The 26,710-nt window shown below is 43.6% G+C and overlaps 1 protein-coding gene across 5 annotated transcripts in view; it reads left to right on the top strand.

Moving 5' to 3' along the window:
• The first annotated feature begins 11,445 nt into the window (after positions 1-11,445).
• Positions 11,446-26,710, top strand: part of ZFAND6 (zinc finger AN1-type containing 6) — a 36,606-nt gene continuing 21,341 nt past the window's right edge. The window contains exons 1-2 of one of the 5 annotated variants that reach the window (XM_033070705.2): positions 11,446-11,585; positions 14,449-14,539. Coding sequence is in view for 2 of the 5 variants with exons in the window: in XM_033070704.1 (XP_032926595.1) it covers positions 18,734-18,735 (2 nt within the window). In the remaining 3 variants the exon portion in view is untranslated. Of the gene's footprint in view, positions 11,586-14,448; positions 14,540-18,580; positions 18,736-18,974; positions 19,054-26,710 lie in introns of those variants that run through there. The other 4 variants (XM_033070708.1, XM_033070704.1, XM_033070703.1 and 1 more) reach the window with 4 other exon arrangements.

The raw sequence follows: 26,710 nt of genomic DNA, 5'->3' as shown, positions 1-26,710 counted from the left end.
CACCAGGAAAGAAAGTGTTACTCAACACAAGTAAATGTGACAGCAGCTGGGTCTATGGTTAAGTCTAATCTACTCTGAAGTGAGAACTGACACAGGCCTAACCCTGCTGGATGAGTCAGTGGCAGAAGCAGGGCGAGAAGAGGAATCCCTTATTACCAGCTCTGTGATATAAACACAAGCCTTCCCTCTCTGCCTTCCCAACCCTTCATTAAAACAGCGGTAGCAGTTAGATTTTGTTTATTTTTTTCTCAAGATGAACTTTCACCTATTTTTTGACTTAGGTAGGAGTCCTTCTTCTCCTTGCCTTGCTCTTCCTCAGCTTTGTCTCTTCTCATAAAGCACCAGAGTGTCAGACTCCTCATATTACCAGCATATAACAAAAATTGCTGAGAAATACAAATGTTACATATTTGCTTGGTTGCCCCGTGCCTGTCACCTGGGTACAGCTCTTGTAGCTGCATTTCATTCTTTGTGGGCACTGCAACCCCACAGGAACATTTAAAAGCTGTGAGTCAGGCCTCCAAGAAAAGTCATGCATGACTTAAAATCACAAGGTTGATCAAAAACAATAAAATGCATATTTTCAAATTGCCTTTGGGTTCTCTAAGGCTGTGGGGCACACCCATTTCAGGTTTTCAAGCCCTGATTTGCAACCATTAAGGCTAGAAATTCAGGGTATTCATTTGTCATGGGCTACACATAATTCTTGTTTTCAGAAAAACAGGAAATATTATAAGACCTCATGGCCAAAATTGGCAGCACTGGTGCTAACACTGAATGTACTTACTGAAACTAAATGCAGGATTTTTTTGCTTTCCATCTAGAATGAGGGTTTTGCTTTTCACTTCAGCACAATGTCTCAGTGTTCAGATATGTCAAACTGCTTCAGAAGGTATAGATTGATTTTGCTGAGGCTGCTTAACAATAGTATCGATGGGTTGGTGTTGGATGAAAGTCACAGTGGGGTGGACTGTCCCCTGATTCTGCACTTTCAGCCTATGGTTGACTGTGCCACTGATTTGGTTTGGGTTTGGCATATTTGTTTCACCTCTTCACCTTCACACAGCTCCATACACTTGGACTGAATACCATTCTGAATTTACAACGATAAAAATAAGAAGAAAAAAAGGAGAGAAGACTAATCTTCTTGTTGTAAATTTTGGACGTCACAGCGAGATGGTCAAAGGCTGGACTTGGCACACCCCATCCTCCAGACCTTCAGACTAAACACCTCACTGGCAGCCACATCCCTCAGGTAAAAAGGATTCTGCAAGATGACAATGCAGCTTGTCTGGGCAGGGGACAGGCCACATCCCAGAGTAAATAATGAGCTCCCTCAGGGGCTCATGGCCGTCACAAACATCACCACCTTCTGCTTCCCGTGCGAGATGCAATTCCTAGAGCTTGTGCTCTTGGATGCAAAGACAGCACTAAGAGTACCTGCCAAGACATGTGGGGCTTCCCTTGGAAAAAAGGGTGAGAAAACAAAATACATATGATAGATGTTAGTCATGTTGCTTATTGCACTGTTGGCACACTCTCCACCTGGGGCTCCTGTACTCACATCCAGGATCTGGGGATGAGTCACACGTGCTGCATATGCACTTATGGGCAATCTGAGCATATGCAGAACATAATGGGAATTTCATGATGTCCCAACTTGCTTTTGCTTCACTTTGTGCAACAAGATGTCTGCAAATCCTAGACAGAGCCCTTTTTCTCTGAGATGAGGCTGCTGAATGGAAAAACACAGCATGCCCACAGGGAGCTGCATGTGTGGAACATCAAGGTTTTTTGCTACAAAAACAGACTAATGTTGCACGTTACTGCTGGCCATGTGGCCTTGGTGATGATACTCTGAAATCTCTGGATTCTGAAGTCATGGTAGCACTCAAGAATCTCTAATAAGGAAAAAATTTGCAGCCTCCACATTTGTGGAATAAAGCTGGTTCCGCGTGATTCCCCAGCATATCAGAAAACAAAGACAAATAAGAACACACTGAACCTGTATTTTGAAGACTGAAAGTCTGCAAGCAAATCACATGGCTTTGGGGGACCTGAAATTATTTCTGAACAGCTTGTGTTGACAACTTTCTAATTTTCCTTTAATAGCTGTGTCTGTGCTTGTGTGGTTCAGCTTCCTACACCTTCTCTAATAAAGCTATCAATGTTATTTTGTATATGGTAAACTTTGTTTTATTTTTTCTTCTAGTTCCTCAGTCAGTAACAGGAGATAGTGTTATATGCAGGGCAATTATTCAGGCTTTACAGGATGAAAATGTGGACCATATTTCCCTGGGAAATAATGTTTTCAGACAGTCTTTTCCACATATGGAAAAGGAATGAAAGCTTCAACACTGCCTGCTCTGGTTCCCTGCTTGCAGCAATAGATGTGTTGGGTTTTTGTTTGTCTTTATTTTTTTCTTGCTTGAAAAGAGAAGGATTGTTAAGAACAAGGATTCAAAAAGTAAGGACAAAAAAGTCATGGTGATAACATAAGATGTTGAAGGGAAAATGTTTGTTAGCCTTCAGTGGTAGTGCCCCACTTCCATGAGGTTGCTTTACTGCAGGCAAAACACAACAACACACAGCAATGAATAAAATACTAAATGCTGTGGAGATTTTTAGAAGGACATTTTTATAGTTCTACCAGGTGCAGTGGCATTCTTTAATTACCTGGTCATGACAAAGGATGCTGCAAAGCTGAAGTGTTAATTCTCTGCTATACATAAGGCAATAAAGGTAACAGACAGGGAAGGGAACTGAGCTGCAGAGAGAAGATTCTGATCTGTGCACAGAAATGGTCAATGAGGTTTGTTCTCATCTGCCCATAGTTATAACACTGCTAGCAGGTGGAAATCATTCTGAATGGTATAAAACCCAGTCGTAAAAAATATCACTTGATTTATCCATCAGATGAATTCCAAGTACTGATGTCTTTCCAAAAGCTGGCACTCTACAGTGTTTCCTGTTGTGTCTTACTCAATTTAATACATGTAACACTGTAAGGGGAACATGCCCAGTCACCTGCTACACCCACCCTTGTCTTCCTCCAGACATTTACTCAGACATTTCTCAAGACCTTACCAGGAGCTCATTCTTCAGGGGAAGAATGAGTCCTGATTCCACTGAAATATTTTCGACAAGTGCTGTCAATGAGAAATCAAATCACATTTTTTGGCAATTAATCAAGTTGTCCCCTGAGTACTGTGAGTGTAAATACTCATCCCTATGCTAGATCTGCTCCCTGGAGAAAGGCTTCCTTAGCAAGAGACTGAGCCTGAAAACACCTCAGCTTCTGCCATGCCCTCAGCTCCTGATGACTTCAAGGACAACTAAACTCATCCCATTTTTATCTGCCTTCTGCAGGTCCTCTCCCTTCTTCAGGAGCTGATATAATCCTGCATAATGAGCGCTCTTTGACACTCAGCAACTCGCAACATGAGGGATTATAAGGTAGGGAAGTATTATCTAACATCATGGCAGACAGAAATTATGTATTTTGCCTGAGATCATACAGAAGATCTGTTGTTGCACTCAGAAAAACATCCCAGAGAAGTAACTTTTTGTAAGGTATAGATTAATACATGTCTTTAATGTTTCTTACTTACCCTGTTTTACTTATTGTTCTGCTTTCTCTGATTTACTCATGACTTAACAGTGATTTTTTGAACTGCACTGGGATGTTTTGCTAGTAGAAAACTTTCTGGTTTATGGTTTGTTTTTCTCCCAATTCCTCTCTTCCAGTAGTATGGGCTCTGGCAGTCCAGCTCCAGCACAGTTAGCAGTAGTTTGTAAATGATCAGTGCTTCTCATGGTATTTTCTGCTGACCCTGTTGTAGCATAAAATAGCACAAAAGGTTGTGTGTCTGTACCACAGTTCATAATCCAGCATTTTAGGACCAAGGCATCTCCATCACTGCCTTAAACTGTGAGCTGGGCCAGCTGAGTTATGAAGTAGGTCACCATCCCCTTCTCCAATCCCTGCCAGAAAGGTGGAAACATCTCACAGCAGATGCAGACAGAGGGGGTGATGAGCCTTATCCTTCAGTGGCCAGGTCCACCAGTGCTCATCTGGAGAGCTGTGCCCTGGGGATGTGATCACTGCTGTGCAGGTACACACTGCACAAGGTCTTCACTTGATTACCAGCAGCACTCAAGTTGTTAAAGCCAGAGTTTGGCATTTAGTGGCTCAATGAATATTATTCTGATTGGTTTTGCAGTTTGGCTCAGCGATGGCTGCTGGTAGCAGAGCCTGAGCTCTGGTTGAAGGTGAGCAGAGCACACCTGTCTGTGTTCCATAACAGCCACATCAATGCCTGCCATGCAGACATCTCTTACTGTTGACATTTTCAACTGTGTAATTAGGTATGCCATCAAAAGAACAGCAGCAGTTCTAAGCACTGTTCTTTGTGAGCTTGGTGTGCAGTGTGTAAATATTTCACCTCAGTTAAGGAAGAGAAATTAGGGAAAATAAATATTCCCAAGCACGTTCTAGAGAATGCTAGATAGAAGAACAAAGCAGAATATAAAGCAGATTTTATAAGGCAGTATTGATTAAGACCTTACATTACTTACACACCCCAACATTTTCATGGCTGCATATAAAACCCACTATATCTTCACGTGCAGGACACTATATTCTAGGCAATGTGACTTTCAGGAGTACCAGAGTTTTTTAAGTAAAAAGGAAAAACCAAAAAAACTGAAGCCCTCTACTGTGGTATGCTTCTAACTTTCTGCAGAACTTGTTCTTTATTGTGGCAAGTCTGATAATTAGCAATTTCCCACAGGAGGGAAGATTTTGCAAGCCTGTAAGATGGTCCCTTACATTTAGAAGAAGAGAAGCAGAAAAGTAAGGAGGAAGCAGAGAGAAGCAAGCTGGGAGAGAGGTGTGATTTATTGCTCTTCAACTGTAGGCCTGTCAGTGATCCAAATCCTTAATCTTGTTCTGTGTGTACTTTTTCTCAGGAAGTCCACTGGGCATTTCCTGTGTGTAACTCAGGTAAGTTGCTAGTATGGCTTTTTAATATCTCCTGGGCAGTGCACAAGGCATGAAAAGACAGTATAGGGAACCAGGCATCAGAGTTTCTTCAGATTAAATTCAATTAAACAGTAAATCAGCTGGACCAGCTCTGCTTTTATAAAATGTATCGGGTATAGGGTAGGAATGAGGATGGACAGGCCTCTGCTCTGATTCTGTCACTGTGGTCCTCACACAGGCTGGAGCTGTGTAGGAGCTGCTCAAACGTGATACTACCCAAGGGATGCCTGTCTGTTACAGGAGAACAGGAATGTGATACCTCTCCCTCTCTGCACCTTCCTTCTATCTATGCAGAGAGCAGGGAGCATGGTCAGTAATCTGTGTTCACTAGCAATTCCCTGGGAAGCTGCCAGGACAGAGATGGATAGACTCTGTCCCTCCTGATGTGATACAATGAGCAAAGTACACTGCAGAAAAACAGGAAGGCTGGGTCCAATTTCTGGATAGGATGACTTGGGAATTTCTGTGATTGCTTCAGAATATTTGAATGAAAGGTACTACCCAAAGGCTACCCCAGCTATCAATCTTCCAAAAGGCTTCTTTTCTGAGAGACCAGGACAGCAGTGATCTCATCTCAGCTTGATGTCCTCTGCCAAAGTTAATGAGAAAGATCTAAGCTGATTATGACACAATACTTGGATATTGTGAGACAAAAATATGTGCTGTAGGTATATTAAAAGCCTCAGCTTCGAATTTCCTAAAGAAAGCATACAAAATCTCAAATTCATATAGAAGCTATAGAAATGTCCTGTTTTATATCTTTCTCCGGTACAACATTTTATTTTTTAAAAATCTACCAAAAATCTAATGACATTTTGACAGAGAAGAATAATTTTCTAATTTAAGGAAACACTGATCAGATCTGCTTTGCTGTAAAACTTTTTATCACCTGCAAATTTCCAGCCATTCAAGTATCCAAGACTGCTTTAGAAAAAGACTTCAGGCATTATAATTTTACAAGAAGTGAGTAACTGCGTGGAGAGTTTTGCAAAACAAATGGTTTGCTTCTAAGCAATCAAAGTGATGTTTTAGCTTCCCTGATGAGGTAGTTCCCTCAAGGAGCTGGAGAATACTGACACCAGATACTCCCTCCGTTGTTGCAGCAGATTTCTCTGGCATTGACAAATAGCCTATCTGAGCTAGCAAGGTCAGATGGACAGGAACAGAACAAACAAGAGTGCCAAACCCGTGGTAGTCTGGTGCTCCTGGCATTCCTGAGCAGCTGAGGAAATGGCTGGACAGACATTTTTGTCATTTGGGACATTTGTATCTAGATCCTTGACAGGCACTTCAGGTGTGGTGTTTGCTTTCTAGACACCAGGATGGTTCCAGGCACTGACATCCACAGTATGAGCTAAGAGCTCTCCTACATGCAGTGGAGACAACAAAAAGTTGCAAAAGCAAAAATTAGCTCAGAGTACCTTCAGGGATGCATTAAATTCTGCTGGATTTAAAGGTCTCTGAAGGAGTCCTGCTGTTAAAGGATCACCAAGTAGTCCTGCCCTGCCAATGGGATTTTTTCTCCCCTTAAATTTCAAGGACTAGAGCAGAAACAGGTAGGGCCAGCTTTCCTGAGTACATGGAGACTTTTCAGCAGCTGAAGCCATCCTGTTAGAGCACCTCTGGGCCCTGTGTCCTCACACTTTAGCAGCAGCTGTTATCCTCTGGGCTTCCTGTGCAGTGAACCATTCATGGAAGGGTTTATGCATATGGTATATGGCTACTTTAATGTTACAGAATTTAGGAGTCCAGATTTAAAATAGTAATTAATAGTAATTAATGCTCAAAGCCTGTAGCATATACAAAGCATAGACAGATGTGTTCAGAGGGTTGTGTTCTGAGCAGGACTGGGGAGCAGAGAGGCTCCCAGTGAGACTGGAGCTGCTGTATTGATGAACAGACAGTTCAGCATGAGCCACTCCTGCCCTGAAAGACTTTACTATCCACACCGACAAAGCAGATGCAGGAGAAGAAAAAGCACAGAGGTACAAAATAACTTCTCTGCCTAAAGTTACTCATCAGCCCACAATGGCACCCTGTTCTCCTGAATGCTCAATGAACTACTTTCCATGGATATTAAAAGCTTAAGCAGGGAGTCGTTAGGGCTTTAAAAGGCCCCAGCCCAGATTTCTAAACAAGGCTATCTAGAAGGAAGCGCCCAGATTTGTCACCACGTGGCAGCACAATCTGCCTCATTCTGAAAGATGCTGAGCTGCCCGCTGGCTCCTGCTGGAACCTGGGGGATCTCTCCTACCTGCCCAGGAAGAGCTCCTGAGCAGCCGGTTTGCTCTGAGCTGTGCAGCTCCAAGGGCACCCTTGAGCCGCTGGCCCTGGAGCAGTGCCATCCCTCTGGGCAGGGTGGCACTGACCTGGCTCCACTTGGACGCTTTGGGGCAGTGGTGGGCACTGACTGATGTCTGGCATCTCACCTGCCTGTTTTCACAGGTTTCATCCATTCATTCTCAACTTCTACCTGTGTTTTTGCCTACCATCCTTGGTGATCACTCCTTTTTCACCAGCTGATTTTTTTCTCCAATCCTCTCAGAGGCAGGAAAACTTTTGTTATTTTTAGGGATGGACCCATGTCTCTGACTGGGAAACCAGTATACAGAAAATAAAAGCAGAGTATTAAAGTTTTGAACAATACAAGGCTTTTTTATTCCAACCATTTTTACAACAGACTTGATGAGTAAGGCTCCAGAATGCCATACATAAATGCCAAGAAATTGGATTTTCATTTCTGCTTTTTTTTTTTTTCAAATGAGAAATAGTCCCTGGGTTGTTTTGGAAAATGAATGCTGAAAGCTGGAAATCCTGATGGTAATTGATGTTTTTTCATTTCCATATGTGCATCTTTCTTGCAAACTATGTAGCATCAGCACAGTAAATATCCTTTATGTAATTTAAAAGTAAAATGCATCATGGAGCATGCTAATAGAGCTTGATGGTAATATCATATAAACAGAAGCATGAGGGAGTCTGAAAAAATCCTGGGCCAATTTCTGCTCTTGGCTAAAATCTTACAACCCCCTTGAAGTCAGTGGCATTCTGGGCTTGCAAATACAAGCAGGATTTGGACTCTAATTCTGCAAATCTCTGAATGTGGGCATTGCAATGGAAAGCTGCCATTGCTGCTCATGAAGACCACTGCCAAATAACTGCTGGGCCCAATTTCCAGTAGGCCTGGGTAGCTGAAACCCCAGCTCATCTTGTTAGGATAAGGCTTAGAGGAGGGGTCAAGGTACCTGTGGATAAAAAAAAAAAAATCCAGTGAGACTCAAATAAAATAAAATTTAAGATTCACTTGTTCAAGAAAACCTTCTGCTTATTTCTTTTGTATTGTTATAGAGTGTCTCTCAGGAAGCAGGAGCTGATTCTGCCCTCAATAAACCGATGGTGAAAATCTCAGCAGAGTCAGGAGCTGCACAATGGGCCCCAAACAACAAGATTAGAACTGAAATGATGTTAGCACTTAACATCAGATCCAAAGCCCACTGAGGTGAGGAAGAGACTTCCCATTTACCAGCTCTGCAGATAAATCTACCACAAAATGAATACATTACTAAGATTCCTCGAGTGATTTCTAAAGCTTTAGCAAAAGAAATAACAAGCCACTATAGCAGAAGCAAACATAAAAGGAGCCAAAGGAAAAGGTCCTCTGTGTTAGCAGATAGATTAAATGGATTTGGGAGAAGGCAGTAAAAATCAGAAAAAACTTCTTGCAGAAAAATGGTGCCCATATTTTCTAAAGAGGTTTTTGAATAGATAGTCCTTAAAACCATGAAAATAAATTGTGCTGGGGAATGAGGATGATGGGACCATTAGTATACGAAAGCAGATCTGAGTAATGCAGGTCAAGGACAATAAACAACGTTGCAGTTGTGACGTTTAGAAGAGGAAGCAACGTTCACTGATTACTTCTCACCATTTTGCTATACATCATCACAGCTGGGAAACCTTTCACCTCTCTCCTGGCTGTTTCAGCTTGGACTGGGGTCCCCTGCCTAATTGTTTGGAGTTTCTTTTGGATTTCTCTGCCAAAGTAAAGTCATGCCTGGTAGAATGAAGTTGTTCCATGAAGAACATCCCACTGAATATCAGGCTCCTCATGCTTCAGGCAGTCCTATACTGAACATTTGTGCACTCTTAAAAATAAAAATTGATCAACTTAAGGTGAACCAATAGCCTCCAACTCCTTCTCTGCAGTGGTCTACAGAAAACAGGCTTCTGTTTTCAGCTGCTGGCTCAGAATCACTTTTGACTTCTTCAGCTCATTTCAAAGCCAAGGATGCCCTTCTCTGGGGGGTTAACACCTTTCCCATTTCTCTGATTATACACTTCCCTTTTAATCCTTATCCTACTCGACTTCAGCAAGATTTTTTAGCCTATCAGTCCCTAGATCCTCAAATTAAAAAACTGAACACTGTTTTTTCAATATTATGCTTTTCATTCTCAGTGGAACAATATGTACATTTTATTTTTAAATGTGTCCTTTATTCTACCCCAAGAATAAACCTGGCCATCTTGTTTGGGAATTTTTGTCCTCAGAGACAGTTTGACTACTGTCTTTTTTTTAATGCAAATGGCATAAAACTTTGTGTTCACTATTTTCCTAGAGGTTGTTTTCCTCTTCTGAGCTGTGGCAGCTTTTGATTGTACCAAAGTGATTCTGAATGCTCCAAGAAACCCAGTTGTTACAGAGTTTTCTCATTTCAGCATGTGAGAACTGACAAGCCTCATCCACAACTCGAGTAAGAGCCCATTTGAACATTCTGCTGCTCCCCTTTGACATCTGATGCCACAACATACCATTTGTTGCACCATGTGTTGCTGGTCAGTAACTCCTGGCACTGTTTGCATTTCCCTTGTATTTACGCTGCTGTTCTGCCAGCTGCTGTGCTGGTCACTCACAGCTGCAGAACAATCAGCTGGCCTTTTCCTAAACACTGAGGATGTTGTGCCCTACTATTCTGCATTTATATTTCCAATAATGAGATGAAACTTGACACAAAGAAAGCAGTTGGAGAACAACCAGAGGGAAATCAAGGTTTGAAAAAAAAACATATTAAAAAGAGATGATCATGGAGAGCCTGGGAGGAATGTGATCATCACTCCCTGCAGCTCCTTATGATTACTGCCAAGACCATGAAAGCGCTCCAAATAATGTCGTGGTGAATGCTGTGATACCCACATGCAATGCAGGTCATCTTCTGCTCATGCAACCTGGCATTTGGAAAACCTATTGCATCAGCAAAGACAGGCAAGACTGAATAATCTCTACCAAAATAGCTGTACAGCTATGCTAGCACTTCCATGCTGGTTGCACCAGCATTTTCTAGTGTTGATCCAAGCTCAGATATGCAAAACAAACAAGGTGTTTTCTTCCCTTTAGTGCTTTTTCCAGGTTTATGGAGCTCTTTCAGCTCTCAGTGTGGGTGATAGCAAGCTTCTAGCAAGAAGTCTCTGCTTGGATTATATCTTTTCTGAAATCTTTATGTGTCCCCTTGCAATGCTTTCCTCTGATCAAAAAAAAGACCCCAAATTTTCAATCTCTTCACAATACCCCTAGGAAATCAATGATCCTGATGGGTCCATTCCAGCTCAGTATATTCTGTGGTTGTATGAAATGAGAACATGTTTTATCCAGCCTCAGCTTCTCTGGCTGCACAACCACACGCTTCTCCTTCCCTCCTCCAAAATTCTGTGCAAACCCCGCTCGCCTCCTGGCAGCTACTCCAGCCTGGCCCGCTCCTCTCCCCTTATCCACAGATAAAATTCTCCTTTTATTTGGTTTATTTCATGTCCCTGGAATCTTCTACTCCCTATCTGCTTCGAGCCACCAACTCACTCATCATCCTTAGATCTCACCTTTAAAACCTCCCTGCATGGCATGGGCTACAGCCGGCTGTGGTAAGTGGGAACAGTGTATTAAAAAAAGCACATAAATCCATATATATCGGGCGTGAGGTGGAAATGGTGTGCATGTAAAGAAGCTGCAGTGGATTGTCTCAGAGCCCTACAAGGGAAGGAAACACAAACAAGCAGGTGACTAAGAGACTTCAAGCCCACCACTGCCTTCCCACAGGGCACAGAGGCGAGGGCGCTGTGAGGGACAGAGCCCCGCAGGCAGTCCCGCTATGGAAGACCTTCCCCTTCACGGACCTGAAGGGCAGAGGGGGCAGCAGGCGCATCCACGGCTATTTCGCAGCAAAATGAATTTATTTGTGGGGCAGGAGGGCGGACTCCGCCGCCCCAGCCCGCTCGCCCTCCCGCCGCCGCGCTCGCCTCAGGTCACCCCTGCGGGCGGGGGGCGGGCGCTGTCCCTTTAAATAGCATTCGCTGGTTCACGTCGCCGCCGTCGCCGTGCAATAATCGCTCGCGGGCCGTGGCGCCGCCCCCCGCTCCCCGCGGCCTCCCTTCCTGCGCTCCGCCAATCAGCGCCCGCCCGCGTCACTCCGAGGGCAACGAAACACGGAGAAAGGGGAAAAAAAAGTTTGGTGAGGAGCGAGCGGGGCCGGCGGGCGCGGCGGGCCCGGCGCAGGTGAGGGAGCGCGGCGGGGCCGGGGCGGCCGGGCCGGGGCTGCGGCGGTGGCCCCGCACCGCCACGGGGCGGGGGGACGGCGGCTGCCCGCCCACCGGCCCCGGGGAGCGGCGGAGGGGCTGTGGGGAGGGTCCCCCCCTTCGTACCCCCGACCCCCGCACGCAGCGGGCGAGGGGCTGCTGGGCGACGGCGGGCGCGGGGCCCGCGGCTCTTTCGCTGCCTTTTTTGGTGGTTCCGTCCTCCTCTGCCCACCCCCGGCGGGCGGCTGCGTGCGCAGGAGCCATCCCGGGGCAGAGGTGTTTGTACTCGTGTCCTTGGGTGGAAGGGAGAGGCAGAGCCGGCCCGCCGCCAGCGCTGGGCCCGGCCCCGCGGCGTTTCGGAGCGGGCTGGGGCCGGCGGCGCTGCCCTGCGCTCCCCGGCCCGCTGCCCCTCGGCTGAGCCCAGCTCTGCCCTGCCGGCCCGAGCGCTGCCCCCCGGCTGAGCCCAGCGCTGCCCTGCCGGCCCGAGCGCTCCCTGCCCTCCCCGGCCCGCTGCCTGCCGGCCCGAGCGCTGCCCCCCGGCTGAGCCCAGCGCTTGCCCTGCTGGCCCGAGAGCTCTCTGCCCTGCCGGCCCGAGCACTCCCTCCCCGGCCGAGCCCCGCTGCCCCCCGGCTGAGCCCAGCGCGTTTGGCTGCTGTGGGGACAGGGCTGCTGGGGAATCAGCATGCACTTTGTGTTGTACCGCTCTTCTGGTCAAACCGTGGGTTAACGCTTGCACGGTCTGTCGTACTTCGGCGTTTTGCTTTATGGGAAGTTATTGTTGTTTTGGTGTTCGCCCAGGAGCCTTGTGAGATTTAACCCAACTTGCCTCCTAGGCTTTGCCAAAAGCCTGGAGTGATAGATAAGGGGTGTGAACATCCACTCGTGTTTCCACAGGATGTTAGGATTGGGTAACCTTAGAAAATAAAAAGGGCAGTTACCTTACTGCTAATAACAGCAGCAACAACAACGAAACACAGAAGCTTCCACCGTCTGTGCTGGTGTAATGTGGAGGCATGCAGCAAAACCGTGGTGGTTACTTCACCCCCTGCATGGATTGACTTCAAGTGCACCGTTGTGTTCTGAAGTCCATTCCCGAGTGTTTGTCCAGGCTTGTCCTATAATAGGTGTCATTGCATAAGACTTACAGGGAGCAAAGAGCGTGCCGAGTTTCTTTCACTCTTCTAAGGTTCTGTGCTCGCATCTTAACTCTGCCAAACTCTACACTGAAAAGAGAATGGCACAGTTTGGTAAGCTGCCCTGCAAACTTCAGAGGAAAAAAAAAAAAGAAGTAATTACTCTCTTCTTCCTCCTACTTACAGTAAATGTTTTTGTTTGTCCTGTGTCATCTTAAATAATTTTTTGCACAGAGTGCTAATCCTCTTCTGAGCTGTAGATGATGGTAAGTCAACAATTGAGGAAGTAAATATGTCAATTCCTTCTTTTGTCTCTTTCTTGTCTGCCCTCTAACTATTACAGCTGTCCTCTTTGAATTTTATCTGATTTGTTTTTTAGTGCTGAGGTATCTACACCTGTTCTTTACTATCACTTAACTTAGAACAAGGGGTCTGGCTCTTCTCTGATCTGTCTTGTATTTGTTCAGGCCAAAATAAATGTATAATGGGAGGATTTTTGTTCCTGATGGCACTGAATAGCAAAGTCTCTGACATGTCAGTGACATAATTCCATGGGTTTGTTACTTTGCAGATAAAGAAGATAATCTTCACGACTGAAAAAACTGTCTTGTGTATATATTTCATAGAATACCAGTTAAAATATTTGTCTCAAAAACCTGTGAATCATGTTAAATTTATTTTAATCAGTTATTATTTAGCTTCTTGACTAATCATGAATTTATGGCAAAAATTAACAACACTGTATGTGACATAGTATACTTATAGGAGTGTGATTGAAGAATGTATGTTTACATTTCAACTTCTTGTTGCTTCATGGTCTGAGATGGCACATTCAAAACCTTACACAAATAGCTTGAAAGAGATAGTGGCAAGTTATCAGAGAGAGTAGCATTAACACAAACTACTGAAAAGTTGCTATGGTTACAGATAAAGGTAATCCCTGTTTCTGTGAAAGTGTGTAGTTTTGTAACAGCTATATTAATCAGTCTGATTTCTGAGAAAATTGGAAGTGTGCAAACTTCTGCCTCCATTTTCTTCACAGTTAATTGCTATGCAGCTTTTTTTATTTTTTAATACTGAATGGGCTGTGACTTGCATTCAAGATACGTCATTTGACCTACAAAGATTGTTATAGATGACACATAAATACACTTGGACTGTGCTGAATTAAGTGGAAACTGTAGTATGCTTATTTTTGCTCCACCCAAGAGATACCTGATATCAAGGAAGTGTCTTTTAAAATATCTAGATCCTTTTTCAAGGACTTTGGCTGAAGCAAGTGATGTAGCCCTGTGTTACCAGAGACCTTGGTTGTGAGCTGTACAAGATACAATTCCATGTTCTAATTAAAAAGAAAGAACAAAACCACCCAACCAAATCACACACCCCCAAAAAACCCCCAACAGCCACCCCAAAGCAATATGGCAGCTGCTGAGAGATTGAGACCTGTTAGGAATATCTAGCTTTAGGCCAGGGGGACACAGGGCAGGGACAAATGATTCTGTTAAGGGCTTATTCCCTATATAGAAAGAGTTAGGATGTAACATGCTGCAACTTTAATAATATCTCAAGTCAGCCAAGCTTTGGGTGGTTTGAGGTTGCTGCTGAAACATCCAGGGGAATGTGTTTGTGTGGTGTGTCTGTACTGCTGTCCAGACAGCTCAGCAGAGCTCTCTGTATTTACCACGTGCACCTCTTTGTTGTTTCCAGATCTGATTATTGCAGTGCAGTAGTTCATCTGGGATTGAAAGCAGCAAGAGGAATCTCAGAAGTTCGAGATTACTGAAATCTCATCAGTCTGGTATGTTCTCTTCAAACTCCTGGAATAGCAAATTGAATTCTTTGTATGTGAGGGCCTCCTTAGTTACAGCTAAGGATAAGTTTCCTGCTGGAGGTTTCTAGGATCTTGGCTTTTCATCAGCAGTTTCATTCTCGGGATGTAATGTGCTACTAAGAGCTATGAGCTGTGTATTGTTGGGCTTCTGCAGGAGATTGTTTTTGGTAGTGGTGTTTGAAGCAGGACAATGAACCCAAGCTCTGGGGACCTTCAGTCAACATACACTCTGAACTTGTTTTCATCTTGCTTATCCAGCCTGGAAGTTCCAGGTACTTTTGCAGATTTTCAAAACTAAAGTCAGGCTGGAAAGGAGCTACTGCTAGCAGACTTTGCAGAGACTGCACACTGATACATTGAAGAATGCATAATATGAAAAGGAATATTTGTTTCTTGCATAGGGATTTTTTTTCCGTTATGTAGACATGGCCCTCATGAAATAATGGAGTTTTTTAGGTTTGATAAAAAAAAATAATAATCTTGTCTCAGAGTAATTTCTCAAATGCCAAAGTTCTGAAATTACTATGCTAATGTAATTTAAAAATGGATATATCTTCAGAAATACACACCAAGTTTGAGAACTGTTGTTTACAAACAGCATTGCAACATCTGAGGGTGTGAAAGGCATGGGAAGCTAAATATTACTTTGAAAGCTGTCTCTAGTAATAAGAAAAGCTAAAAGTGTGAACTGTAATAATAATAAATAAAAAATTCAGCACGTGCTGTAGTGCAGACATCATTGACAACCACAGGGTAAAGTCCTTTTCTGCAATGCCAATTGAGTGTGTACATGCAGCAGATCAGTTTCTTTGCTACTTATTAACATGTACAGAATCCAGGAGGTGTAATGGATTCAGGACTGAAAACTTGAAAAACCAGGTGCAGAGTAGTGAAGAAAGCTCTTGTGATCTCACTGATCTGCTGGGACCTGGACACTGAGTAACCATGTCTTCAGCTAATCCCTGAGCAGCCATCACGTGTAGCTTTTGATCACTACTATTCTTGTCTCTGTTTGAACTGGTGACTTACAGATGGAAAGCTCTGTTCCTGATCTCTTGAGCTGTCAAGTCTCCCAAACTTGCTGTCTTCTGCATGTGTAAGATTACAGAACAAATGGCCTTTTAGCTGTTCCATGATTACCACAGTCAAATGAGAGTCAGGTGCTCTCTTAGTGTCCAAGTGCAAAGTTGGGTGGCAGCAAACTGATTTTTTTTTTTTTAACACTGCTGTGAAAGCTTCCCTGCTTAGTGTTCTTGCAGCTGCAATCTGCTATTTTTGTTTATTTTCTGCATTGCTACAGATATTGTAAAAGCAGCAAAGGCTTAACTTGAGCCCGAGTTAATGTGCCTGTGTCATTTTTCCAGAATGTATGTGTGTTTAGAGGAAAAATAGATGGCTTTTTGCAGAAACTTAGGCTGAAAATTAGGCTTTTAAATCTAGTTTCACTACATATCTTTCAGCATGGGATGATGACTTGAATAGCAGTTTTTTAATGCATGGATTCCCAAGATTTAGGTACAGATGTGTTTACCTCTGATTTGTAGTCCAGTGACCTGGGGTCAACCATGAATCTGGTTTGGATACCCCACTTCACAAGTCGTGTGGGAATCTTCACTTTTATGAGGATAGTAAATTGCTCTTGGGGCTTTCTTATTAGGACACTAATGGTGTGGGTGTGTGTGTTTTGGTTTTAAATGGGATGGGGTAAGCAAAGCTGGGAGGCCAGTGCTGGGCAGAGGAGAGTTTGCTTTGCCATCCCTTCTGCTCTGGGTCAGCCATACTCCTGCTCACCAGAGGCTGGCCAAGCTTCTGCCAGCTCGGAGACTCAAGGCAGGTGGAAGGGGCTGATTAGCACCAGAGCTGGTTTCAGGAGTTGGCCAGACTGCAGGGCATGTGGGGGGAAGAGGTGGGGAGGAAAAGGGATGGAACATCTCCCCTGTAGTGATAAGAGTTGCTAGTTGCCTGTGTGACAGAAGCACGAACTGAAGTCTGGGATGTTTGGTGATAAAAATTATTTTTCATTGCCATTACAAGGTGGTGAGACTGCTGTGGTAGCAAATAGAGCTGGAGACTTTTGGAGTAGTGTATTTGGTTTGGGTTCCCCCCCTTCTTTTTAAAGTACTTCAACAACAATGTTGACTGTGGGGTTGTCATGTCTTCTAGCAGTTGGCAGTTTGGTTGATATGATTTGTGACTTGTGTTGTTGTTTTTATGGGCTTAAAGTTAATGTGCTCCAAATTGAAGCTTTCCAAGATTGGTTACTGAGATACTTGAGGGACGCTTTACTCTTCTGTTTTGTTTGCATGAACTATGTTCTTGGTTTTGATTGCTTAGATAAGGGTTGGTCAAAAAAAGTGTCATGCAAGTATGAGTTATCCTCAGGGGATCCCAGAGCAGCTTCCAGCAGCGCTGGCTCTCGCAGGGCACTGAATTCAGATGCAGGGATTAAGGTCTGGTTCTTTCAGTTTGTGTTTTAGGTGTCGTAGGGGAAGTTATGTGAATATTGTTAATTCTGTTCTTGTAGTGTTTCATACATATCAACTTAAAACCAATTGCTGCTTTTCAGTTGTGCTTGGATTTGTGGCATGATAGGTTGCTTTGAAATAGGTAACACAAAATGTGCTATTTCAACATTCTAGCAGTAGTAAATGTCCTTCCTGAAGGTGTTTTTTATGCTCTTTTTGGTGTATCACAGCTCAAGGGAGCACTTAGCTGTAAATGTATTCCTGATGTTGCATAGTATTTGCAGTAAAGCAGTGTGCTGGACTGCCTTGGACTTTATTAATCTGCATTAGGGAAGTTAAAGCTTCCCTGTTTTGTGGTGTTGGTAGGGGGTGAAGTAAGGGAAGGCAGGCAGCTCCAGCCCTGGCAGAGGAAAGGTGACAAGAACCAGAAACAAGCTTTTCCTCTCTGCCTTCGCACCCGACAAAAACAACCCAAGTGTGCTTGTGCTGACAAGTGCTTTATCTTCCTCTAGCTTGATATTTTTAGTCGTTTTACACTAAGCACGTGAAAATATTTTACGTAAGGTGACCTTGCCACCCAGGTTAAGTCTTGTGTAACTGTGATGATACTTGTGGGTGCAGGAGGGAACACTGAGTGTGTTCTGGCTCTTCCCTGTGTTGCTTGTTAGGAATGAGGCAAGGTTCGTCTTGAACCAGGTGTCCTATCTGCACTTGTGAAATATTTGTTAAGCCTTGTTTTGTTTTTACTTATCTATTCCCTGGATAGATGTGTAGGGAACCACATCTGTGTTTGCACAAAGGGAAAAGAACGAGTTTTGATCCAAAAGACAGGCTTTTTGTAGTGCTGAGAGGAGGCTGTGCCGTGAGAAACGCTGTTGTCATAACGTGACCGGGATCTTGCAAATTTGTTCAGTCAAGTAAAGCCTGAATAAGCACAAAAAGTTTCTGGCAGAAGCCGTGGTACCTTGTGGGATGGAGACAGTCACTTCCTGCGGAGCTCCTGCTGACTCATGCTTTAAATGGGTGGAAGTCTTTGGAACCGGCGACCCGATGTATTTTTAGCCGGGGTTACTAATTTATATAGTGTGCTCGGCCTCCCAGGGTAACTCCAGTCACCCTTAAAGCGCGGATGGGCTCCAAACCCACAGCTAATTTTATCCCATAAGTGGAGCAAGCGGCAGTTGTGTAATTGCCGCGGGAGAAGCGTTCCCAGCCCGCTCGGGTGTTATCCTCTCTTCCACCCCCGACCCCCCATCCGAGAGGGACGTGCCGGGAGGGGTGGGCGCCCCGCGGGGACCGGGGTCCGTTCTCCGAGCATCAGTCCCGGGCTGCGCCCGCCCGCGGCTCGGGCTTGTCACATCGGGAGCGGGGCACGGTCCCTTTAAGAGCGCGCGCCCGGGGTGCCCGAGCCCGCCCAGCCTAACCTGCTAGCAAGGAAAAGTTCTTTACGTGACGGACAGGCCGCTCCGCCAATCAGCGAGCGCGGCCCGGCCGGTGGGGCGGGCCTTGGCCGCCTCGGCCAATAGGAGCGGGAGGGCGGGCCCCGTGCCCAGGGTAGGTTGCGCCGAAGTGCAGCTCCAAGTGAAGTTAATCTGGGGTGAAGCGAACAGAAAATTGTGGAGATCGTGTTGGTAGGAATTTTGCCCTTCTAATCGCGTCGTGTGGCGTCGTTCCGCCCTCCGGGGCAGTGGAGTTCATGTGCGTGGGGCTTTCCTTCGTCGTTTCGCTCTCTAATGATGGCAGGATATTAACATTTATGCAGGGAAGCAGAACAAAAGGGCTCTTTAGACAGGAAATAAGGTGCTGAGAGGCTCAAACTTGACCGAGTTTCTTTTGTCATATCTCGGCTTGCACCGGGTGTTCTGACGTGGAAGAATCGAGCGGTTCCACATTACCTTATGGAGAAATGTTAATTCTAAAATAGCGAGGATAATGCTGCTGTTTTGGAGTTACACAATGTTACAGGAAGAGAGCTCGATTTTAACTCTAACTTCCCTGATTCTGATGAGATTGGAGGTAACTAATTATGACAGCTGCTGTGGGATTATTCAGTGATAGCATTTGCTCCAAGTCGTTTGTCTTAAATTGTCCTTTGTTGTATCACTGAAGGCTGCTGTGCTGTTGTCTGTGTGTTTGTTCTTGATGAGAAGAATGTCTCGCAGGTCTTTAGCATTTAGAACAAAGATATGTAAAAACTATGTAAAACATGGCAATTTTTTTCTCAATTTTAATCAGTTTTGTAGGGTGTCTGTAAGAGCTCTGATTACAAACACAGGCAGGAAAAATTAAGTGTTACTGCTCTGTGTTGCAGCTATTACCATTCCAGCCAAGGGGGAGAAAAGCGGGGGGAGGATCTTTTTTTTTCCTTTGAAATTCTCTGAATCTCTTTGGAAACCTGTATTGCCTAATGGTAGCAGGTATTTTATTTGAGGGAAGACTATTTTCAGTTTCTGTACCAGTTATATCATATATGGTATTTTTAGTGACACTTTGTACATCTGAAAGGGCTTCAGGAACAGGAAAAGTATGAATTGCCATGGGTGGCATGGGATAGGGTGAGAGGGAGGAGAGCAGGAAGTGGTGAGGCAGGAAACAGGGGGGTTCTAATGAGAATGAAGACTTTCTTTTAATTGTCACCCTTTTTGCATTAAATGAGGCCACATACAGAACAAGGCTTTTGGATTGGGAAATCTATTTTCTTACTTCCCTAAATATTTCCTGTTTTTATAAAATCTATTGGGTTGATACACAGCTGCTCCTGGGAATTGGAAAGAAATACTCATGTCCCTAGTACTTGTTGAGTCTAAGAAGTTTGGTGGATTTTGTATGATTAGTCATGGTGATAGAGGAATGGAGGTAGAAAATTGAGCAACAGTCTTTCAAATGACCATGGAAAGCAATTGCTTAGACCTTTACTGAATGTAAACAAGTGTTATTTTGAAAGTATAACTCATTCTTTCAGTTTTACATTGAGCCATTCTGTTTTCTCCCAAAATGCTGTGTATAGATTGCTTTTATGTGTATATATATATATAAATATCAGTGTCTTGATACACTGGTGTCTTGCCATGGGCCAGTGGCTTATAGATCTGAATTACTAATTTGGTCTTGCTGTCTTTATCTGTTAATACCATTTTTAAATGTCCTGCATTGTATTTAAACCCTGAAGATACTATTTTAGAATGGGCAGTGACTATATATGGTCTTTTAGCTGGGAGCTGGGTTAGGTTTGCTGTACTGGGTTTAAGACCAGGATATGTAAGTGTTTAAAGAACTGGATATTAATTGCTTAACTTCCATGTGATGTTAGACCTAAGACTAAGTGGCTAGATCAGCTGTATGGGGTGAGGGCAAGAGGAATACTAAAGTTAGGTGTAATTTCTCCAGACTTATAATTATGTGTATTAGAATTGCTGAAACTGAAGGAAGCCAACTAAAGTATTTGTGTGCTATTAAACATTACATTCAGCCATAAACTGGTTTCTCTTAGAACAAGATAAAAGCTGAATACATGAAGCAACTTGTTTCTATTTCTTTATTACTGAGCAGCCATGCTTTTTGGGTCCCCTTTGGCCCCCAACTTAGGTAGGAAAGATGTATTATCTGGGACCAGTTTTGCTGATTTATTCAACACAGGAGTGAAATGCTCAACTCTCTCACCACATGTATACAGTTCTAATGCAGGCTGTTTGTAGAAAGCAAATCTGCCCTAAAGGATAAACATACCACTTTGCTGGCACAGCTGTACAACTTCTGTATTCAGGCTACAGCAAATGTTTCTTGCCTGCATTCAAAGCCGTTGCTGGCAGGACCTGTGTTGTCCCTGCACGACGATTGGTTGTTCCAGCATTTCTTGTTCATGAAACCTTCTCCTGCACATGCTCCATCTGCAGATCTTAAACACTGTGAATGTGTTGTGTGCTGTAGGATTTATGTTGTCTGCTTCTTGTGCCAGGATGGAATGTACATCTCTGATGTGAATAAGAGATTCTTAAAATCCACTGTAACCCTGTGTACAAAATGCAGGACCAAATTTTATCTCCCCTCTTGGAGACAAAGGACATCTGTGCCTTACAGTCCACTGGCTGCTGGTGGCACTGCCCAGTGTGAGGTGGGTGGCCCAGCATGAGCTGGGGTGGTGACCCTGCACTCTGGTTCTGTTCAGTGCTGCTTGGAGTAGGCTACTGTGGGCTGATCTCTAAAATACCCCCAAGCCTAAGGAGGGGCTGGTGTTCACCCTGAAACCAGGAATGTGAGCTCTGCATTCCCCCCTTGCTTGTTGAGCCCCCTGTGCCACACTCAGGGCCTCCTGCACGCTCCCAGCAGCGTGGGTTCTGTGAGTACTGCAGGCAGAGTCAACTAGGCTGGCTCAAATTGTTCTGAACTAGTGGCTGGAGCCAACCCAACTGGCTCTTTTCCCCTTCTCTTCCTCCCCCTGTTTCCCAAGTGGTTTAGGGATCATTTCTGCTAATTGCCCTGTGCCCAAGGCGGGAGGGAGGGAGGAGAAGAATAATGTCATCCTAGATCATGTCAGGGATGCCCAAAAAGGGACACCTGGCCCTGGGTTTAGCTGTGAGGTTTGCATTCTAACTGGTTTTGTTGCAGTTTCTAGGAAAGGGGTGAGCTGAGGAGGTGTGTTCAGCACAGGGGTGCTGTTGCAGGGCAGATTGGTGCCGAGGACCAGCCCTCTCCTGCAGATACAAGGGCTCCTCAGGAGATAGTTGTGTGTCCTGTGGTGTGGAGCTCACTCTGGGTGGGGCAGATCATCTGCCCAGTGATGTTTACACTGTAATAAGGTTTTGTGAAAATAAGCAGTTAATTACATATGACCTACAAAGGAATAAAAATAGTTGGGATATGTTCTTAAGATCCATTTAACAGGAATGAAACATGTTTGGGATTTTTAAACCTGCTTCGTTTTTTTTTTTTTTTACCTTTAGTATCAGGAACATTAAGTCTTTCTTCCCTGTTCTTGTTGGATTTCTCAGATGTGTCATAAGCTTCTCAGCCCTTAATTGAAGGGGTGGGGTGATATATTTTTAACAGATCCTTCTTCTAAGTGTGTTTACAGGGCTTTTGAGCTAAACAGAGATTAGCTAAAACAAAGCTTTGTCAGTGCAAAAACTCTTTCTCCTCAAACATGTTGGGGTTTTTTGCTCATTCTCCAGTTGTTGAAAGAAACAGGTTTTTTTTTCATTTGAGAAATAACTTTTTTGGCTATTATGCATTAAGAGATAAACTGAGTTAAATCCTAACCTGATCCATCTTCTGCTCCATTTAGATCAACTTAAGACAGTATTTTGAGTATTACTTATACAAATGAACACACTTGTTTGAGTATTTCCTAAAAATAGCTCCTTTTAAAGCAGCAGTTTTATGAAACCCACAGTTCTTCCTTTAACTTAATGCCTCAGCAGTCTTGCAGGAGCTCAGCCTGTGTCTGTGCTGAAGACCACCCCTGCTCGGCTGTTCTGCCCTGCCAGGATGTATTTGTGTCACAGGACTGTAACCTTCAGGATATGGTATTTGTCAGTCTGAAACGTAATAATCCTGTATCTGGAGAACTAAACTATAAACAGTGGGGCTGGCTTGGCAGGCCCTGGCAGCCACCCCAGCAGTTTAACTAGCCCAGGGTTTAAGACAGCACTGCATCAGTGTGTCCTGTAATTCATGATGCTAATGCATCTTTACCTATGTGAAGGATTAGGGAGACAAAATAAACTTAATAATCAAATCAGAATGGGAGCTGAAGAGAGGTATTTCTGAACTGGAAGTGAGGTGTTTTGGACTTGTTGAAACATTTTGCATTGCGTGGGTTTTTTTAGCAAGGCCTGAAGACTTCACCATTAGTTTGAACAAAGCAGGAGGCCTGGATCATTTTCATGTGTGTGCTGTGGAATATAATTGTGCTGATGAAAGTAGAATATGGCATGAGGAAGGCAGGTATTTTCCACTTAAGGTTTAAAATGTGTTTGTGGCAAAAGATCCACTGATCCTTCAGGCAAAAATGTAGCATTTTGTACCGAAGTTGGTGGTAACTTAGGTAGAATTGCATAGTAATGGATTTTCTACAGACTATCTCTAATTTAGATTGCCAGAAGAAAACAGTCAGTGAGTTGTTGATCATGCTGGTTTCAAGGATGGGGGTGGCAGGGGAGATACAAGACTGCAAAGTAGGATAAAATTGTTTCTTTATCCCCTGTATGAATTTTGTATGAGTTTAACATGTTTTTCTAAAATCCAATGTAATCAAGTCCTTAATGCAATGCAATGTTGTCATGTACCAGAATGTTTTCTGTGCAACAGGATGACCTTGCATTGGGATCTGCATCATTGTTATCAAGGTAGGGGCAAAAGAAGTGGTTGTGAGTGTTAACCTGAAAGGTTTGGAGATTGCTCTCCTTGACCAGCTCCTTCAGAATCAGGTAAGATGCTTGTCAGGTAGCTTTAGTTACTGATACAGGAGAGTTTTCTGAGTGAATTTCCTCAGACTTCTGTTGGAATTTTATGCTGTCCAAATATCATGCTAGTATGGCATGCTGTTGGATATTGGTGTCAAGTCCTTAAGTGCTTTTGTAGGTGTCAATTAGAATTAGTTATCAAACAAATGTTGTTCTCTCAGTGAAAGGTGACAAGAAAAGTATTTTAGTGTTTTATAATACCAAAATATTTCATTAGTAACGTGCAAAGAAAGACAAAAAGATTGTGGCAACATGGAAGGACTCACCTGAAATACCTTTTAGGGAAGAGACTTTAGAATTGTTTTGAGTATCAACATACTTTCATGGGGTTTGTTTAAAGTATCCTAGGAGAGGAGGAAGGCAGCATTAGCAACAATAGGTCAAGGTAAGTGTGTTATTATTAGTTACATAACAAACAAATAGCTGTGTGACAAACCATGCAGGGGCTGAGACTAGTGCTGAGATAAAGGAGTGTTTGATTTGTTGTAGAATGGTCTGGCAGTTGGGCATGACTTTTCCTTCTTAACAAACTTGGTCCAGTCAAACTTGGTGCTTTGAGTGCATTTAAAAGTGATTTAAAACTTCTGTGTATGGCAGTGGAGTAATTGGCTTTGATGTTTTTCTTCCAGTATAACAACAAAAAAAATCTAATTTCACACTCTGATCACTTGGTTGATTTTTGTTGCCCTTCTGCATTTGCTTTTTTCTTACTTGGTGTCTGTGAAACTTTTGGCTGTTTCCTCTGGTCTCTCTTTCTGCAGGAATTAGTTTGTTATTCTGCTAAGTCATAATGTGACTGTGACCCATGGTCTTAAGTTTATACCTAGTCATTCTGTATATAAATAAATCCCTGATTAGTTGCTACCTACTTATCCTTCTGTCTTCAACCTTAGATCCCACACTACACAGTCAGAATGCTTGGAATATCAGTCTTCTCTGAATAATACCTGTGTCCTTGCTGCAACTCTGACACCTTAATTTCTCAGGCTGTCAAGACCTGAAATGAAGAATTTATTGAAACTTTTTTGTGTGGCCTGAAAGCTCAACCTGGTGAACTTAGAGAGGTTGGCATATGCAGTGCAAAATGTGCATTGCAGTGTTGCTGGGTTTCCTGGAGCAGCATCAAGTTTTACAGTGGGACAGTTGGTTTTTGAAATACGGGGTTATGTGTTAAAATTTATTTTTCTTTTAATGTAAGGGATACAAATATTCTTCAACAATTGTGTGGGGATTTTTGCCTTCACAAAAGGGCTGTGAGACAGAAGGGATTTCTGAGAGACAGGGTAAGGACACTGGGCTTTTTTCCAAGCTGTAGCAAGGACACTGCACTTGTGGAATGAGCCCAGCTGAAGCTGCTGTGCCCATGACTGCATCCTTAGGCCAAGCTAAAGGGCCTTTTTCTTGCTGCTCAACCTCCTGTTTCTGACCCAGTACCATAATAAAAATGTAAATGCTTTGTTCTTTTTTCTCTTGTTTCCTGATAGAAGCCCTGTTGGCCATAGTTTGTGAATGGAAGGGAATGAACATCATGATAGAAAGCCACACGTTGTTGACAGTTGAAGCTCAATATCCTGTGAGCAGATTTTCCTCCCCTTTTTATCCATTCTGAAGTGTGATCCTGGTTTTAATATGCCAAGCAAAATAGTTGGCGACCTGGCCTGCATTTTTCTATGTTTGTCTACTTTTCCTTTATATTGTGAACTTTTCTTTCACTGGAAAGTGCTGTTACTTTGCCATGTGTCAATCTGTTCTCTGGCAGAATACAATCACTATGGCAAGAGGATAAAAAGAGAAATTGGATCTACTTAAGGAGTTACTGTTCAAAATGCTTCTAAAAATGTGCATTTTTGTTTATGTGGCTTGAGGAAAAAGAGGAAATCCCATGGCACCACTTAACACCTTGGCCTTTTTGGTTATAAGTCCCTCTGGTAAAGCCATTTATGTCTTTATTTTTCTATGCAGAATTGTAGAAAAAAAACTCTGTACAAAGGTAGCATAGTAATAAGTGGGGAGACAGTGGCATCCAGCCATGCTATTTTTAGGTGATTGTGTTCTTAACTTGCTGATCTAAGTGTTCTGGACAGTGAGTGTGGGAGACATTGTACTAGAAGTGTGTGCTCACATAGTGGAATCTTGTCTGGAAACAGAATGAATAGCAGACTTGGCTATCAGGAGGGCAGTTCAGAGTTGTAACTGGAGTATTTGTAGGTTAAAAGGATGCCCTAGTGATTAAAGCACAGTGTTTGCAATGCAGACTCTTACTCGAGAGCTGTCAGCTCTGGCTTTCTCTTCAGCTGAGAAACTGAAATATGTGCAGTCTGTTCTGTATGGGCTTAGGGAAGAAGTGTAAAAAACTATTTTCTGTTCCATGACGGCAGTGGGGGAAGAAACGCCAGTTGTCCTCAATCAAGTTGCTTCCAGTATTTTTTTAAGCTTTTCTTAAGCAGTGACCTCTCCATCTAAGCAAGTGGTGTACTTTTGGAAACCTTCAGAAAGGAGAGTGTCTCACTGCAAATTTCTGATCATTTCCTAGCCCCTTATCTATTAACTTGATGCTTAATAGTTAAAGCTGACACAAGGCACTCTCACTAATTCACTCTGACCTCCTGATGATGGGTGCCTTCTTCCTTGACTTAAACTGTAAGTGAGGCTATGCCTTAAATTTCAGTTGTTACTGACTTTGTAAGTTCACCTTCCTCCTGCACTGTTAATTTTGAATCTTCTGGCAGAGCTGCACCATAAACCAGATACAAGAGCCAATCCAAGCTTTTGAAGAATGAAGTCTTCAGGGTACGTCAGTTCCTATCCCAGCAGTGCTGTGACAGAAGTGTCTAAAGCCCCAAATTACCTGTATCCTGAAACCATTGCATTAAGTTGCATGTTGATAGATATTGAATGCATGTGTATAAGTTGCAGTTGGATGTTTACACATTCCATTGTTTCAGGCAGTGTAAAGTGACAGCTGAGAGGAAACTGAGGAAAAATGCAAAACTTCAGAGTGTGACCAGTTGGTCTCTTCATATCTTCAGTGAAACTTGACAATGTAGTGAAGTGATGGCTAAATTCCGGTTGTCCAGAATGGCAGCTGCCACACCTGTGTAGTATTTTCCTGTGCTCTGTGCAGGGGTAAGTTTCAGTATGTAGAAATCTACATAGTAGGTGTAATTTGTTTGGGATCCCATAAACTGGCTTCCCCAGAGATTGAAATAATA

Source organism: Catharus ustulatus, chromosome 12, assembly GCF_009819885.2.
Source record: "Catharus ustulatus isolate bCatUst1 chromosome 12, bCatUst1.pri.v2, whole genome shotgun sequence".
Taxonomy (NCBI): Eukaryota; Metazoa; Chordata; class Aves; order Passeriformes; family Turdidae; genus Catharus; species Catharus ustulatus.
Note: the sequence above shows the minus strand (reverse complement) of the source record. Positions and strands in the feature narration are given on the sequence as shown.